The following is a 16093-nucleotide window of genomic DNA, read 5'->3' as shown; positions in this document are numbered from 1 at the left end:
CATAGGTTAAGCAGCACTTCTGAATGGAATGAGTACTTTCCTTCTTCCAATTCAAACGTCAATGAATGACCAAATAAATAGAATAACAGTGGCAGTCAAATATCTCTTATCAGTTTGTTTCCGTATTGAGATCAATAAGCAGCCATGAGCGATGGAAATCCATAAGCGATATCTATCTTCCCACGCGGATAACACCCGCAGCCACCAGTTTCTGGATCTTCACCCGAACGCCTGGGTTCTTCATGTGCTCCTGTAGAGCGGCTGGGTCACTCTTGGCTTGTTGAAGGATACTCTGCATGACGGGATCTTGAAGGATGGACATAATCTATAAAGTTTGTGAAGACGGATTAGTGACATTTCATATTTTATGGTCTGGGAGCAGTTATACAAAACATACCTCAGGATCGCGCTGGATTCTCTCTGCAGTTTGCTCTTCGGTTTCACCCGCACGAGCACTGAACTGAGCCTCGAGTGCCTTTTGCTGCTGTTGGTCGATCTCCCGTGCATGGGCACCTGTCTCGTCATGTTCGGCTGCTTCCGTACATACGTCCATGCATTTATTGTATTCTTTCATGGCAAAGAGAGCCTGCGCTTTTCTTAGGTATGCACGAATAAACTTCGGGTCTCGCTTAATCGCTTCATCACAATCTTGAACAGCTCCTGGGAAAGCCATAAGTTTGATCAATGCTGCTGCACGGTTGCTGTATCCACGTGGATCATCAGGCGCCCGTTTCGTCATCTCAGTGTAAGCATCCACAGCAGCCGGCCAGTCTGCATCTTTGAACTTTTGGTTACCAAGCTCCCTTGCCTTTTCTGCTTCTTCTGGGTCGATGTAAGCATCTTTCTCAGCCTTGATTTTAGCTTTTTCCGCGTTTCTAAGTTTGGTCAAGATATCTGGTGTACGGTGTTCGGTCAACGATTTCTGATAATTGATGATAGCGTTTGACAGGTCTCCCAGCTTCTCATACGAGGTGCCAATTCTTCCGAAGGCCCTATTCCAGGCACGTAAGTACAGATGATATAGTAGTGCAGTAACTTTCCAACTTACTTTGCGATGATCTTAAAATCAGCCAACATTTCTCGACCTTCGGTAATGGCCTTCTCGCAAACTTCAATAGCCCCCTGATAATCTTCCTTCTCAAATTTAGCAGCTCCAATGTTAGTGAGATATGTGATATCTTTGTTCAGCTCCCAGGCCTTGTTGTAATGCTCGATCGCAGCGTCGAATTGCCGTTTCTTATAGTTTTCTGTACCAAGTTGCTTCTCTTTATCACCAGCTTCCTTGGCCTTCCGCTTCTCAATAGCCTCCTCATCTTCGGGCTCTGGCTCTGGCTCTGGCTCTGGTTCTTTCTTAGGTTGTGATGCATCGTGCATTTTGACATCCTCTTCTGGCTCCCTCGCAGAGCCTCCAGCCTCCGGAGGTTGGGCAAAAGACATGTCAATCCCAAGCAACACACTCATTACCTGGAGGAATCTGGGGTCTCTCAACTCCTCTCCGATGCTGTTTGGATTCTGCTTCACACGCTGAAGCTTCGCCATAAAGTCCGGATCGGCCAACAGAGAGGATGTCTTCGGGTTTGAGGCAAGTTTGGTGATCAATTGTGGGTCATTAAACATGCTTCCCAAGCCACCGGTCGGGTCCCCGCCCAGACCATCCGCCCTGGCTTCCGCGTCGATTGCCCGCTTGACAGCCTCAAGTCCGGTTTTGGCCTGTGCGTTAGAGGGGTCAAGTTTGAGGGCTTCCTCATAGGCATCATTGGCACCAACTGGGGAATAGTTAGTCACCTTTTACGGGACACGAGAATACATGATAGGTAAAAAGGCAATAGATTTCTTTTTAAGACCTACTCAGATCGCCCAGTCCATGCATTGCCGCTCCCTTCCGGCCCCAACCCTTCACCCAGTCTGGTTTAAGCTCTGTTGTCTTATTCGCATCCTCGAGGGCCTTTTGGAAGTTCTTGAGGGAGGCATAGGCTCCAGAGCGATTGGAGTATAAAACATGGTTCTCCGGCTCAATTGCTATTGCTTCAGAGAATTTCTCACTATCTCAAGCACTGTTAACAGGGGTATAATTATAACATCAACCACAACCAGCTCTTTGAACAAGCACTCACACTGCCAAACTGAAGTCCTTCGCTGCGAAGGCTTTGTTACCCTCCGCCTTCAGAGCATCAGCCATTATTTTATTAGGTTTAATCAGTACGGCGACTGGGAAATACTAAACTGGTATACAATAAGACAAGACAGTAGCAGGCAGAAGATAGTTTGTTGACTGCTGAAGAAAAAAAAAACAATCAGGAGGGGAAAAATGAGCGGGGGATTGGTGTAATGTTTAACCTGTTCGCGTCCAACAAAAGCTTCTGGAAATTTCGAGCTCAGTCGGTACAAGTGCTGACGCAGCGTAAGGTTGCGGATGCTTACCGATGACTTAATGCCCCACCCGAATTTGTATGTTTACATAGGTACCACACTGCAAGTTACAGGAAAGAATACTGTAATTACAATACTGCGGCGTTTGGAGCTCGAAATTCCAACCAGCTCCTTCCCGATTAGGAAATGAGACTCCCCCACATTTAAAAAAAAAAAAAAAAAAAAAAAAAAAAAAAAAAAAGAAAAAAAAAAAGAGGGCGCAGGCGACTTAAACGTATACAACAAACACACAACCAGGCACTCTTCACCAACAACCTCCTTGTCCTTTCATCCCATCTTCCATCTCCATGTTATAGTTTTGGACGCACATTTGCAGGTTTGACTCGGATGGAGGATCACTGCTTGACTATGACTCTTTCACAGTGATCCTTGCTCCTCCGCTTGAACCTGGAGATCCCACTCCTGTCTTCAAACATGCCCACCTCCTCTGTTAGTTCTGCGAAGGGGGTCGAAATGGCAGACCATAAGGAGCTGGCCGCAGCTCTTTATGCGCGATGCCTTTCCGATTTCCCTCCCGATCACTTGTTCTACCAGCAAGATTTGCTCAACTTGGGTATCATCCCCAAAAATGACCTCTCCCTGTTAATGAAATGTGCGCAGTCACTCGTGGACCAGAGCTTGATGCGTATACTTTACGGAAGTGATGACCGTCTTGCTTGGAAAATCATTGCGCAGGCAGATGCCGAAAAGTAAGTGTGGTGACATAATTTTTTATTTATGTTTGTTTTTGCTTATTTTTAATATAATTTTAATTTTCTTTAAACGCTACGGGGCAATTGTGTGGGATTCGTCTGATATGGAAACTAACCCTTGACAGACTTCAAAACCTCAATGCGGAAGAACGTCTCATTTACAGCGTGGTCGAATCGACGGGCCGCGGTGGTGTTTGGACACGAACAATCAAAACGCGCACCAATCTTCACCAGACCATCGTAAACCGCTCCCTGAAATCCCTGGAGACGAAAAACTACATCAAATCCGTGCGCAATGTCAAATATCCGCAGAGGAAAATGTACATGCTGTCCGGCCTGCAGCCAAGCGAAGATGTTACCGGAGGTGCATGGTTTACGGATGGAGTTTTGGATGTTGACTTTATCCGCGGTATAGGGGGCTGGATTGAACACTGGGTGAGCTCGAGAAGCTGGTTTGACCAGGCAGCTGCAGAGCGTAAGGTCAAGAGACAGAAAGTCCGCCAAGATAGTTCCAAGGGTGAACCCCAATATATACCATACCTACCGTCCTACAGCGGATATCCGACTGTGACGGATATCACGAACGCCATCAACAACTCGGGCCTTACCCCCGTCACTCTGTGCGAATCTAGCATCTCACAACTGCTCGAGATGCTTTGCTTTGATGGGAAACTGATCTCACTTCGTGACGGAGCTGCATACAAGAGCGTCAAGAAACCAAACCAGATATCCCTGCAGCGCGATCTGGGTTTACAAACAGGCGACAAAAAGGGCGGAAACAACGCGGATCAGGATAGCCTCATCCTTGGTGGAAATGGCATGACAGAGGCTCCGTGCGGACGATGTCCTGTGTTCACGCTGTGCCAGGAAGGTGGTCCGGTCAATGCAACGAATTGCGAATACTTTGACGAATGGTTGAAGAAATCGATGGCATTTTGAATGTGGTGGTCTGGCGGTCAAAATCCCTGGGAGTTCGACTCCTCTCTGCCTCTCACTTAACCCGTAAACGACAATAACGATGACGACTACTACGACGACATTGGCCCTGATTCTATGTTACCTTTTGAGGTTTGATTTATTCCCCATTGAAGCAATGTATAGAGGATCATATGCTGAACCATATATATTGTGCGAGTTCTGTGCGCTGACACGATCATCCACAATCCCTCCACAAAATTATTTTTGATATACCATATTGTGTAGCATTAAGCATAGCGACGGAGTTTGAAGGGCATTTTTCGTTTCCACTTGAATAAAAGCCAGCTGGGGGAGGGAATATGATTGGAAACGGAACAAAGTTGATTTTGCAAAGTATTTGCCCAAGTTTTTCTCTTTTTCATTTGTCGTGGAATGTTCATATCCTCGTTTATTTCCTTCAAGAAAAGTCCCTAAAAGAAGGTAGATAGACTATCGAACTCTGATCCAAGGTCATGGAAAGCAGAAGTATTTGTCCAATCTCTCAAAATTCTACTACTTGGATATATTCCGTTGATCCATAACCTATGTCTCATATAATGACGTACACAACCTCCTCACTTCCCCAAATTCTTCCTACACTCATCACAATACCAAGTCCCCAACGGCTCCCTCGTCAACCCAACACACTTCCAGTGAAACCACTCGTAGGGACATTCATCATTGTCACACGCCACCATATCACCATGACTAACACTGCGACACGTACAATAAGTCTTCGTATCCTCTCCACCCTCATCCTCCTCCTCATCAGCCTCCCCCTCAGATTCACCAGCACCAGCGCCACGCGCCCCAGCATTCCGTTTCGACGCCGGCAGATTATTTTCCGATTCCGACACCTCAGCGCTGCTAAGGACAGACTCTTCCTCTTCCTCTTCTACAAGGCCAGTGGTGGAGGATGGCGATTTCTTCCTTGATGCCGCGGCAGCCGCGATATTCGCCGTAATCACCTTTAGACGGCCATTCCCACTTGATGAACGCTTTGTGGGTTTCCCCACCGTCGCTGTCTTGCGCCGTGCCTGTTGCTGATGCGGCGCTACCTTCTTGGGCGGTGGCTTTTTTGCTACCGTTGTGGCGCGGGGCCCTACACTTCCCGCACGTGATGCTACTGGAGTACCTGGTTTTGGCGTGCCTGGGCCAAGGGACGATTGGCGTAGGTTCGAGGAAGCAGCTGGAACGTTTCCGAGTGATGTGTTGAGGCGTCTACGTTTATTATCCACGGCACCTGCGGAAGACTCGCGACGCTGTTGAAGATGGAGAATGGCGGAGGCTGGGGTAGCGGGAGCGGAATTTCGGACATTGGTTTGCGAGGCGGCAAGGGCCGCTGCGGAGGATGCTGAGCGTCCAGTTATGGTGTTGTTTGCTCTATGGGGGAGGTTATATTGTAGAGCCGAATTCCCAGATGTTGGGTTGAGAGGTGAGGCATATGATGTTTCTGCTGGTGCTTGTTCTGGCAAGATTGGCTTTTGCGGTTCGCGGAATTGGTCTTTATTTCGGAAGAGGGATGGGATGGGTGGATCTTTTGAAAGGACCCCATCATTTTGAAGCTCTCGAATCTTAATGTCTAGCTTCTTGATTTGGCGATCGAGCAACATGCATGCCTTCTCGCTCAGTTGGATCTTGTCATCCTGTAGCACCTGGCTGCGATCCAAGTTCTGTAATATCGTCCTGCTGTAGCTGTCTTCCTTGGGGTTGGGAACGTGGCTTCCATGCTGTTTGATGAATTTTTGCAGACTATTGTCGCGGGAATTTATCGTCATACGGCATTCTTGCATTATTTTATCCTTAGCTTGAATTTCCTCCATCAGGTGGGTAATCTCCGCGGGCAAGTTCGCAACTGTATCGGATGTGTCTGTTAGTTGGATCACATTGAAATAGCAGCTTCAAGAGAGCACCTACCATCATGAACGAACTGCTCCAGAACAGTTGAACAGTCTTCTGTATGTGCCATACTCACTAAGCCAGCCCACTCCGATACATCAACACACAGAAGGGCCAACTCAAACTTGGGTCACGGGCGATGTCCCATCTGGTCACAGTGCAATCACAGTGCAGTCAGTGATCGTGGACAAGTGGACGTTTAACTTTCAGCTATCCGTGTACAGTGGGGTCCAACTGTAGCGCACTGTTTGAATATGCGTTGGCAAGAAAGTCGTTACGTGAGTCAGGGTGTCAACGTTGAGTGTTGTGAGATGTCGACAGCAGCAGGTAATTGGAGATGAAGAAGAAGGGAAGACAGATGAACGATGTCCACAAAGAAATCCATTGGAGAAAACAGACGCTAGTACAAAAAAAAAAAAAAATGGCATTAGTTAGTCACGCGTGTGCACGGACCACTGAGATTGATAAGGCGGCGGAATCGCCACAGTGGGGCGTGGATACTAGCCGTATTGGGCCTAGAGCCAGGTCGTTGCTGTGGCGCATAATCCGAGCTCTGTCCCGTGATTGGACCTTGATTTGATGTTCAAACTTCCTGTGGCCAAGGATATTTATTCGCCTACATCCAAAACTTCGACGAGAAATGCGCATATCATTATTATAACACACACATCGCCATATCGCATATTAGACATCTGGGCTACGAGACACCCACTCTCTTTGTTTTTTTTTGTCTCAGGGAATCAGTGGGACCGAACATGATAATATCGTGAATATCATCAACACTAAATTCGCACTCTTTGAAACTTGCCTTCTGGCTCTTCGTATGGCGAGATCAACGATTGTCCAGGAATACGCCCCTCCGCCTGTGGCCCAAACGACCCTAACAACGGACCGCAAGACTGCGCATGAAATAGAAAATGAAGGCTTCAAGCGCCCAAAGGGATACACAGTGTCATGGCATGCAAATCCTTTGGTCGAGCCGCATCATTTTGGCTCGTCGCATCCCATGAAACCATGGCGACTGACCTTGACCAAACAAATTGTCATGGCCTATGGCATGCACCATGCCATGGACCTGTACAAGACGCGCCAGGCCACCTATGAAGAGATGGCTGAATTCCACAGCTCAGAATACCTCGATTTCCTCCAATCGGTCATCCCAGCAGACATGGACGACACGGCGCTCAGCGATCGCATCTCCAGCTTCAACATTGGCGACGACTGTCCCGTCTTCGACGGCCTTTTCAACTACTGCTCACACTATGCCGGCGGCACTCTTGACGCCGCACGCAAGCTCTGCAACAACCAATCCGCGATTGCCATCAACTGGTCCGGCGGCCTCCACCACGCCAAGAAATCCGAAGCCAGCGGCTTCTGCTACATCAACGACATCGTCCTGGGCATCCTGCAACTCCTCCGCCTGTACCCGCGCGTAATGTACATAGACATAGACGTTCACCACGGCGACGGTGTCGAGCAGGCGTTCTGGTCCACAGACCGCGTCCTCACCGTCTCCTTCCACAAGTACGACAAGACAAACTTCTTCCCCGGCACGGGGGGGCTGGATGACACGGGTCCGCCAAACCCACTCAACCCAGGCGCGCACCATGCTCTCAACGTTCCCCTGCATGACGGCATAGAAGACGGCGACTACGTCTCCCTCTTCCAATCCATCATCGGCCCCTGCATCCGCACCTACCAACCCGGCGCCATCGTCCTGCAGTGCGGCGCGGACAGCCTGGGATGTGACAGACTAGGCTGCTTCAACCTCAACATCCGCGCGCATGGCGCCTGCGTCGCATACACGAAGACATTCGGCCTACCAACCCTCGTCTTGGGTGGGGGCGGGTACACACCGCGCAACGTCTCGCGACTCTGGGCCTACGAAACAGCAATCTGCATCGACGCCGCGTCCCAGCTAAACCCCAAGCTGCCGGATTGCCTCCCCTTCCGCAACCATTTCAAGCCCGACTGTACGCTCTTCCCGCCGTTGTCGGACATGCGCAGGCTGGAGAATCGCAACACCAAAGCATATCTGGAGATCGTGACGCAGACGGTGCTGGAGCAACTGCGGTATCTCAAGGGCGCGCCGAGTGTGCAGATGCGCCATATTCCGCCGGATATCATGGGATTACGGGAAGATGTTGAGAAGGAGATTGAGGAGGAGAAGGAAAGGCTGGAGGAGGAGAAGGAGGAGAGGGAAGGGGCGGGGAGCAGTGGGGGGAAATGCAGTAAGAGGAAGGGTTTGGAGAAGGGTTTGGGGATTAGCGGGGAGTTGTATGCCTGAGGTTGCTTATTGTCTTTTGTATTTTCCTTCTTTTTTTTTTTTCATTTTCATTTCCCGATTTCTTTTTGAGATATCTAGATTGTTTTGTTCTGTTTCCCCCACGATTCGTGTTTAGGTTTACGGTATTGTTTTGTTTCATGTATTAATACATGGTATGGATGGAATGGCTGGTTACGGGAGTTCCTCTTCGGTTTCTGGAATAGATCTTTTTGCCATTTTCTTTTTCTTTTCTTTTCTTTTCTTTCTTTTCTTTTTTTTCCATTTTTTTCTTGCCACTTATATGGAGTCTCCAACAGATGCATGCATACTACGTCAGGGTTCCCTCTCAAAGTTTCTTCGGTTCCCTTTTGATTTGCCTTATCTTCTTCCTTCATCCCTCTCCTTCTTGCCTAGTTACAGATAGGAAGAGACCAGCTAATCAACCCACTGTACATCAAACTTTCAAGGTGATATGCCAATGGTGCGTCAACAACTTCAGATAACGTTCCCTTCAAACCTTGGTTGATATGTAATACTGATGCTTCTTTTATTCTATATAAAACTGTTAAGGAAGGCCATGCAAATTGAAATATATATATATATATATATATAATCAGTGTAGGGATGAAAAAGAAAGAGAAAAAGAAAAACACGGTTTGGTTAAAAGTGGTTCTGTTAACTAGTGAGAAATTGGAAATTCCTCCACCCCCTCCCCTTTTTTTCTTTTGTCAATCTCCTGAACCAATCGACTGAAAGGAGGAACGAGAGCGAGGCAGAAACAGTAATGCAATAACAAAACAAAAGCAAAAGAATCATTATCATGATTCATGATGGATGCTAAAGCTAATGCCAATATAATAAATAATAGTCATCATCATAACAATGAGTAAGTTTGTATGCAGGTTATGAGGGAGAATCTGATAATGGTTCTTTTTTCACTTTGCTTGCCGTTCTCCTTAGTCCCCCCTTTTACTGCTATCATGCCTCCCTCCCTCCCTCTCTCCCTTTTCTTCCCTGCCCGTATGCACTTGTCAAAGATCAAACAAAAGATGAAGGACTCCATGTGTTTAATTCCATGATGCCAGTTCTAGAATATATATCCTCTGCTTGCTGCTTTCTCTTCTGTCTTCCTAGGATATAAATTAGGTAGTAGGTAGGTGGAGGTTCAAAAAATCCAAAGAATAATCAGGCAGGAGGGGACCCTGACAATAATGATATAAGAAGCTAGGTGAGATAAACCAAAATATGTTTTTTAAGGAGGGAGCGGGTAGGGTGAGTTAATGATAAAATCTTCGCGTGCGCTGAATCGGGGCTCATCCGCAATTGCCATGCATGCCCGTTGTTGACGGTAACGCAAAAAGTACGTCCTCCATTCCTTTTGGTGCCCCCTTCAATCCCGCGCATCAACGAATTCATCGTTGTCCGACTCGATGGAATCCTGCCTATGCATTGGTCGGCTTTGCGTTTGGCTTATTGTGGGCTGCAACGGCGTCATGAGATCCAACATGTGGTGGGGGTTTGCGGAGGATTGAACGCGGTGATGGGTATGGTCATCATGGCCATCTCCACCTCCACCCAGGAGATCCATGGAAGCCGTCGTATTCCCTGTTGATGGCCCCAGCTTTGAAACTTTGTTCTCATCGGAGTGTGCGTTGCCGTTGCTCCCGTTACTCTCGCCAAAGTCTATTAAATTGCCATTGTGCCTTGTGGTTGCCGATGCTGCCGTTGTTGGTATTGATGCAGATTTTCCGGATGATGACGGGGTGTCTCCACTCGATCGTGCTGAGTGGGGCGGTATTGCGAATTGTTGGGATGGCTTTTGGCCAGGGAGAATTGGTGCGACAGATAAGATCTGCTTCGTTGCCAAGGTCGGGTTAAAAGGATCTCTGTGATGAAAGGGTTAGATACAAATTAGGAAGATACGAAAAAGAGGGGCAGGTAGGAAATCCTTACACATGCGCCTTCAGAATCCAATCAAGATCCTCCTCCCCTTCCTCTGGTCCACCTGGACCACCTCGAACTGCCCGGAAAAGTTTAGGCCGCCACTCAACACCATCTTCCACGCGTTTTGATGCCTCTAGCCGTTGCATATCTTCGACCTTGGTTTTCTCCTCAGTGGCAACTTCCTGGTTCCGAGCAAGTAAGCCTTGGACGGTCTTATACCAAAGCCTCTGTGATTCGCGTGGATCCTGCTCCTCGAGTGGCCTGACGAGAGGTGGCGTATGTTTCGCATTCCTGGCGTTGAAAAGAAGGTCCTTTTGGCCAGTCTGCATGCTGTGTCAGACTAAGAACACAATAAAAATGGAAGTAGGCGGCGTTGCATGCACATACAGCGACATTCTTTATAAACATTTCAGCGTTCCAGAGCCCCGAGAGCTCATAAAGTATCTCACCAGTTTTCTCGTTTTTTATGAAACCCCCTATTGAATTGTCTGTTCCAGAAAAGTAACCCCTGGTTTTGAACTCTATGTCTGCAGTCAGATTGTTCTCGGGACATTTCACCTCGCTGTGGCCTTTGAGCTCATACTTCAGCTTTCCCCAGAGTATACCTTGAGCGTACATGTTTGGTTGCGTGACGATACTGCCAATTAAGTAATTAGCAAATGAAGCCCGTTGCCATTCATCAACAATTTTAAACATACTATCTTTCACCCTTCCCGTATTCGCCCCTATTCAAGAAAGATAATATTGCTATCCCTTCCATCAAACTTGCCGCAGAATTTCCTAGAAATTTGCCCCGCGGTTTCAAGGTACCGTCTATTCGTATGAAGTGTTCAGGGGCCATGAAAAAGTAGCTCGACTTTGGAGGGTGGTGGGAAGTCTGCTCAGCGATGTAGAAGCTGCGGGTGCCGTCAGGATAATCCCAATAACATGTAAACGTTTCGCCCAAGATGGGATTCAATGGTTTTTTAACCCCTCTAATATCCCACCAAGGGCCACAAAAAAAAAAAAAAATTTTATTAGTTACCGTTATGTTCGCGTATGGGGTAGATGGGATCTTCTTCAATACGCACGGAGGTTTTATATGCCACCCACTAAGGTAGAATTTAACCACAGAAACGAATCTTTCGACAGGATCGTCAATAGTCGGCATCGGAAGAAGGGTTTCGGGATGAGCCATGAAACTGTCCACAGTTTAAATTTTTCTTCGTTAGCATTTGCTTATTCCTCCACTGAGAGCAAGGGCGGGAAATATATAATCCATCAAGCTCACTTGGTGATTCGTTCCAGCATCGATCGAGGTTCCAGTATAAAAGTAGGTAGAGTGACCCGGCCCAAGTCCGCACCGGGCCGTAGTTGGGCAATTATATGACTGAGGACTGTCCAATTTTGTTAAAGATAAAACAAAACGTAAAAAGAATCAGTATCCTTGAATTTACATGAAAATTGCACCTCCTGCAGAGGTTGGGGGGAGCATTCACCATTCCCTTGTTCCGGCTCTATCACCGTCTCCTCTCCCATGGTAGGTGAACAGGACCTGCTCGGTTCATCTAGCGACGAGACACTATCTATACAACCGCAACACAAACAGTTAGAAGGCCTTTCAGGCGCAGCTCTGAGCTAGAAACGGGAGGTTGCGGAAGACATGGAGAATAAAGTGGCGGCAATGCATGGATATAGAGGCGGAGGCTCCTGACGCACTATTTACGGAGGACCGGTTGCTTCTGTGGCAATGGACATGCTGGGCTAGTGAAAGCTTCGGTAGCATTGCGACCTTCTTCCTTATCCCAATCCTTCGGTTTCTTTCCTCTTCTTTCCAAATTACGGGGTTTGCAGGGTGTACCTAGCGCAATTCGGGGTCGGGGATCCGCAGCAGTTGGAAAACGTATATCAAAGGAAAAGAAAGGAAACGAACTCGTGAAAGTCTCGCAGGTCAAGGCATTGACGATGATGGTGAAGAAGTTCGTAGAGATGTCACTATTTAGGAGGGCGGATTGGCAAATAAAAAGAAAGAAAATCAAGGGCGGTGACTGAGGGTAAATCGATGGCATGAAACCGTGAGGGAGTATGGGATATTTTAAAAAGCGCACTTTCTTTCCTTTTCTTTCTTTCTTTCTTTTTTTTTTTTTTTTTTTTTTTTTTTTTTTTTTTTTTTTTTTTTTTTTTTTTTTTTCAAGGTACGGACGGCTTTGAGAATGGATTCAACAACCGTCAAGTTCCAAGCAAGACACAAAGAAGGGAGAGGCCGGATAGGAGGTTAGGTGAGGATACTGGGGCTCTACAGGACGCGCCAGCGAACACACTTGATATGGATGAGGTTTTACAAGGGGAGAAAAAGAGGTCGCGGAGACCGGAGCAGGGAAGAAATGGGGAGAGACGAGTAAGTGGATGGGTCGGTTCAAATCTTACGGCAGAATCACGGGTAAGTATGACGGAGACCCGCAGTTTAGGTCAACAGGAACTAAATAACTTGAGAGCCTGTTGTGCCAAGCTGTGAGAAAGAAGCCATATGATAGTTGAAATAATGGATATATATATATATATATATATATATATATGTTATAAATAAACCGGTTGAATATTACTGATGTCACTAGTCCTAGCTAACTAGCTAGATAAAACTAGTCAGCTACTTAGTTAAGTTAACAACAAGAGAGATAGAGAGAGAGAGAGAGAGAAAGAAAAAAAAAAAAAAAAAAAAAAAAATTCGGAAGAAAAGTGCGCTGGTTTTTTGGCAGAGTAAGCTTTGTTGTCTTACGTCACCCTTCTCCGCCTGTTTGGCTGGGCACCCGCTACCACCCTGGTCACGTGCCCCCTCCACACACGTAATTTAGATTTCGGCTAACGACTAATGGCTAGTTCGACGCAATTTGAACCCCCCCCCCCCCCGTTGCTGACCTCATGCCTGAGTAATTAAAGCCATCAGTTAGTTATAGTTGAATAACCTTCGGAGAGATCAATTACCGTGGGTTGTTCTCCCAACGGCGAAGTTACAACTTTGCTCTGCGAGTTTGCTTCTATGGGAGACGCGGGATTCCTCCTCGTCTTTTATTACAAGTTAAGTGGGCTGTGGCGAGGTTGTATAGATAGATTCTTTTAGGGTTCCCCCTTCCAGCGCTGATCTTGCTTATCTGTCGTGGTATAATAATTATCACCACAATTCATCAAACCTTGTTCAACCTTGCACTGTTGGAACCATGGTGGTGATAATATATCATTGCGACTAAATTCTAGTAAATGGGTGCTTTAGCGAAAAGCATGATAAATCTGATACCCGTTGCATTTTCGTCGATGAAAGGGAAACTAGAGCAATTGTATATTGAGACATGAAAACAACTTTCATTGGATTTTTTGTGGTTTTTTCTTCTTATTTATACATGTTTGTCCACATATTTCACCTAACGATGTATCGATATTTCTTTTTTTTCTTTTTTTTTTTCTTTTTCTTTTTCTTTTGTAAATTAGGAAAAAAGGGTGTTTATGTATGGTGGATGAGAGGGGTCACGGTCCCTGCTAAGCCATCTCCCAGATCTCGGTATTTCAAGGTAACGAGACAAGGAGGAACATTCAGCAGCGGAAGGGTTCAAGGTTTTCTTTTTTTTAAAAAAAAAAGGGAAGGGGGGACCCATAATTAGCGAAAGGAGATAACGGAGAAACAGTAACATAAGTGAACAGTGTTTGCTCCATGGGAGGAAAATTGTCGTCGATATAAGGTACGCAAGGAGAACAATAGAAGAACATGTTTTAACATGAGCTTACAATCCAGCCGAAAATTATGCCTGGATTTCAAACGCCCGTAATCATGCCTTGCTCAAATAAAACCATCAGTTGTAAAGGGAGATCAAAAGGGAGAAGAGAGAGAGAGGGGGGGGAGAGAGGGAGGGAGGGAGAGAGAGAGAGAGAGAGAGAGAGAGAGAGAGAGAGAGATATATATATATATAGAGAGAGAGAGAGATAGAGAGAGAGAGAGAGAGAGGAGAGAGAGAGAAGAAGCGGTGCTGGTTTGAGAGAGAAACTGTTAGCTTAATGCTCCAGGATCCGCAAGCTCCCCTGCACAACAACGTTCTCCAGAACTGAGCCAGGCGGGATGTCAATAGTGCTGCCTTCGGTGGCAACGATGATAACAGTCCCTTTCAATATAACCCCGCGGCCAAGATTAACCACACCGCTAATGGTGAGGTGGTCAAGCTCGAGGATTCGAGGAATGCTGGGAATCCGCTTCTGGAAATCGGAGACTTTCTTGAAATCTCTGCCGAGCTTGATCAGCGGGGTGCCTCCGAACCGGTTGGGGTCGATGACCAATTGGCCATGTTTGAGGGTGTACAGGTCAGACTTGACGAGCATGAGATCGGAGCAGGTCTTCACGGGCAGGAAACGGCGGCGTGGGACGTTGACCCCGTGGGCGTTCTTGAAATGTCGGATGGCGGCGCCAACGGCGGTTTCAAGCTGGATGATGGAGATGTCCGCCTCGCCCTTGCGGTCTGCTGGGATGGACTTTTCGTTGGGGATGATTTCCATCTCCAGTTCGTTGTTCTCGACGACGCGCTTGATAGCGCGCAGATCCATCCAGATATTGTTGGTGTTGAAGTACTTGAACTTCTTGATCGATTTGAATTCATTCACGTGCTCCTTGGGTACCTGAGCAATCTCGAGCAGGCGGGCCCGGCCCTCGTAATCAATGATGGTGCCACCCTTTACGTCAGCCTTGGTCTTGTCTGTCAACTCCATGATATATTCCGCCTTGTTCTTCACCATGTGTTCCAGAATGCGCATATCGACCACAGCACCCAAGTTGTCTGCGTTGGAAAGGAAGACAATCTCCACCCCTCGATCCAAGAGTTTGTCCAAGGTTCCGGAGTTGTAGAGTGACTCGAAGACGTCCCCGTGGCCGGGGGGGTACCAGTCAGTGATGGGGGACTGGTAGGTCTTGGGGGCGGGAAGGAGGGAATCTCTCAGGATACGGGGGTATCTCGATTGGTTGAAGGTCAAGATGTCAATATTGTGTCCTTCGTACTTCTTGATGATCGATTGGGTGTCCTCGTCGGTGTTGAAGGAGTTCATGAGCACAAAAGGCACGCTCACGTCGTAGGTGCGGTTCAGGTATTCGATTTGCCGGACAGCCAGGTCCAAAAAGGACATGCCGTCTCTGACCTCGATAACAGACTTAGGCCCAACGCAGCCCATGGAAGTGCCGAGGCCTCCGTTCAGCTTGATCACAGCCAGCTTTTTCAAGAAGTTGACGGAGGCGGAATTGCCTAGGTTGCTGTACTCGACGACTTGGCCGGGTTGCGGTGGCGCGATGGAATCCCACGACAACACATTGCCCTTGGCCTTGTCATTCAGATACCGTCGGAAGAGCGAAAAGAAGTTATCCATCTCTGCCTCGAAACGCTTCTTCTCCTTGGGATCCGTCACGGTATCGGCCAGCGCATTGAGGGCGTTGTGCATCTGGGAGGCTGCAACATTGGTGGACGCATTCTCGAAGGCCTGGGTATCACAGTCATGATTAGTAACACCGTTGCGTACTCCAGGGATGCTAATCGCCATTGTGATCAGGGGGCAGGGTAGACAGAGCAGACTCGTAGCATGGAAGTACACAACAGATAAGGTGTGCGTGCAAAAAAAGAGTTAGAGCTTGGGGGCGCAGTCGAAGTGGGAAGAAGCTGACGGATTGCAGGTTATATTAAAACGCCCATCGGGAGTATCCACGGGCGGTATTTCGGTTACAGTTCCAGAAACTTCTCACTCACTGACTCCCGACAATTTTTGAGAGTCGCTGGATACGGAACCATTTTCCTCACATCCGAGTCCAGTCCACCCAAGATCCTATTCTAGGGTAATCACGTAAAAGAAAAACATCCGGCGCTTACCATGTGTGACTGCGACTTGCCATGATGTTTCCTTTCAG

The 16093-nt window shown here is 47.5% G+C and overlaps 6 protein-coding genes across 6 annotated transcripts; 2 read left to right on the top strand and 4 right to left on the bottom strand.

Moving 5' to 3' along the window:
• Positions 1-172: 172 nt before the first annotated feature.
• On the bottom strand, positions 173-2179 carry PADG_04379 (Hsp90 cochaperone STI1; the record flags this gene model as incomplete). The annotated part of the gene is made up of 5 exons (XM_010761525.1): positions 173-325; positions 398-992; positions 1049-1766; positions 1849-2042; positions 2115-2179. 5 exons carry the CDS (start codon positions 2177-2179, stop codon positions 173-175), a joined length of 1725 nt encoding a protein of 574 aa, XP_010759827.1.
• A 665-nt stretch (positions 2180-2844) lies between these two features.
• PADG_04378 (DNA-directed RNA polymerase III subunit C34) lies at positions 2845-4061 on the top strand (the record flags this gene model as incomplete). Its single annotated transcript, XM_010761524.1, has 2 exons — positions 2845-3119; positions 3248-4061. 2 exons carry the CDS (start codon positions 2845-2847, stop codon positions 4059-4061), a joined length of 1089 nt encoding a protein of 362 aa, XP_010759826.1.
• Positions 4062-4654: 593 nt separating this feature from the next.
• PADG_04377 (uncharacterized protein) lies at positions 4655-6048 on the bottom strand (the record flags this gene model as incomplete). The annotated part of the gene is made up of 2 exons (XM_010761523.1): positions 4655-5934; positions 5997-6048. The coding sequence occupies 2 exons, from the start codon at positions 6046-6048 to the stop codon at positions 4655-4657; spliced, it is 1332 nt and encodes a 443-aa protein (XP_010759825.1).
• A 753-nt stretch (positions 6049-6801) lies between these two features.
• PADG_04376 (histone deacetylase HOS2) lies at positions 6802-8265 on the top strand (the record flags this gene model as incomplete). The annotated part of the gene is made up of 1 exon (XM_010761522.1): positions 6802-8265. One exon carries the CDS (start codon positions 6802-6804, stop codon positions 8263-8265), a length of 1464 nt encoding a protein of 487 aa, XP_010759824.1.
• A 1369-nt stretch (positions 8266-9634) lies between these two features.
• PADG_04375 (uncharacterized protein) lies at positions 9635-11706 on the bottom strand (the record flags this gene model as incomplete). Its single annotated transcript, XM_010761136.1, has 7 exons — positions 9635-10130; positions 10198-10511; positions 10576-10825; positions 10887-11162; positions 11259-11369; positions 11459-11564; positions 11667-11706. 7 exons carry the CDS (start codon positions 11704-11706, stop codon positions 9635-9637), a joined length of 1593 nt encoding a protein of 530 aa, XP_010759438.1.
• A 2502-nt stretch (positions 11707-14208) lies between these two features.
• PADG_04374 (UTP glucose-1-phosphate uridylyltransferase) lies at positions 14209-15732 on the bottom strand (the record flags this gene model as incomplete). The annotated part of the gene is made up of 1 exon (XM_010761521.1): positions 14209-15732. The coding sequence occupies one exon, from the start codon at positions 15730-15732 to the stop codon at positions 14209-14211; it is 1524 nt and encodes a 507-aa protein (XP_010759823.1).
• Between the last annotated feature and the right edge of the window lie 361 nt (positions 15733-16093).

Source organism: Paracoccidioides brasiliensis (genome assembly GCF_000150735.1).
Source record: "Paracoccidioides brasiliensis Pb18 unplaced genomic scaffold supercont2.4, whole genome shotgun sequence".
NCBI classification, from domain to species: Eukaryota; Fungi; Ascomycota; class Eurotiomycetes; order Onygenales; family Ajellomycetaceae; genus Paracoccidioides; species Paracoccidioides brasiliensis.
This window is presented reverse-complemented; position numbering and strand designations above follow the sequence as displayed.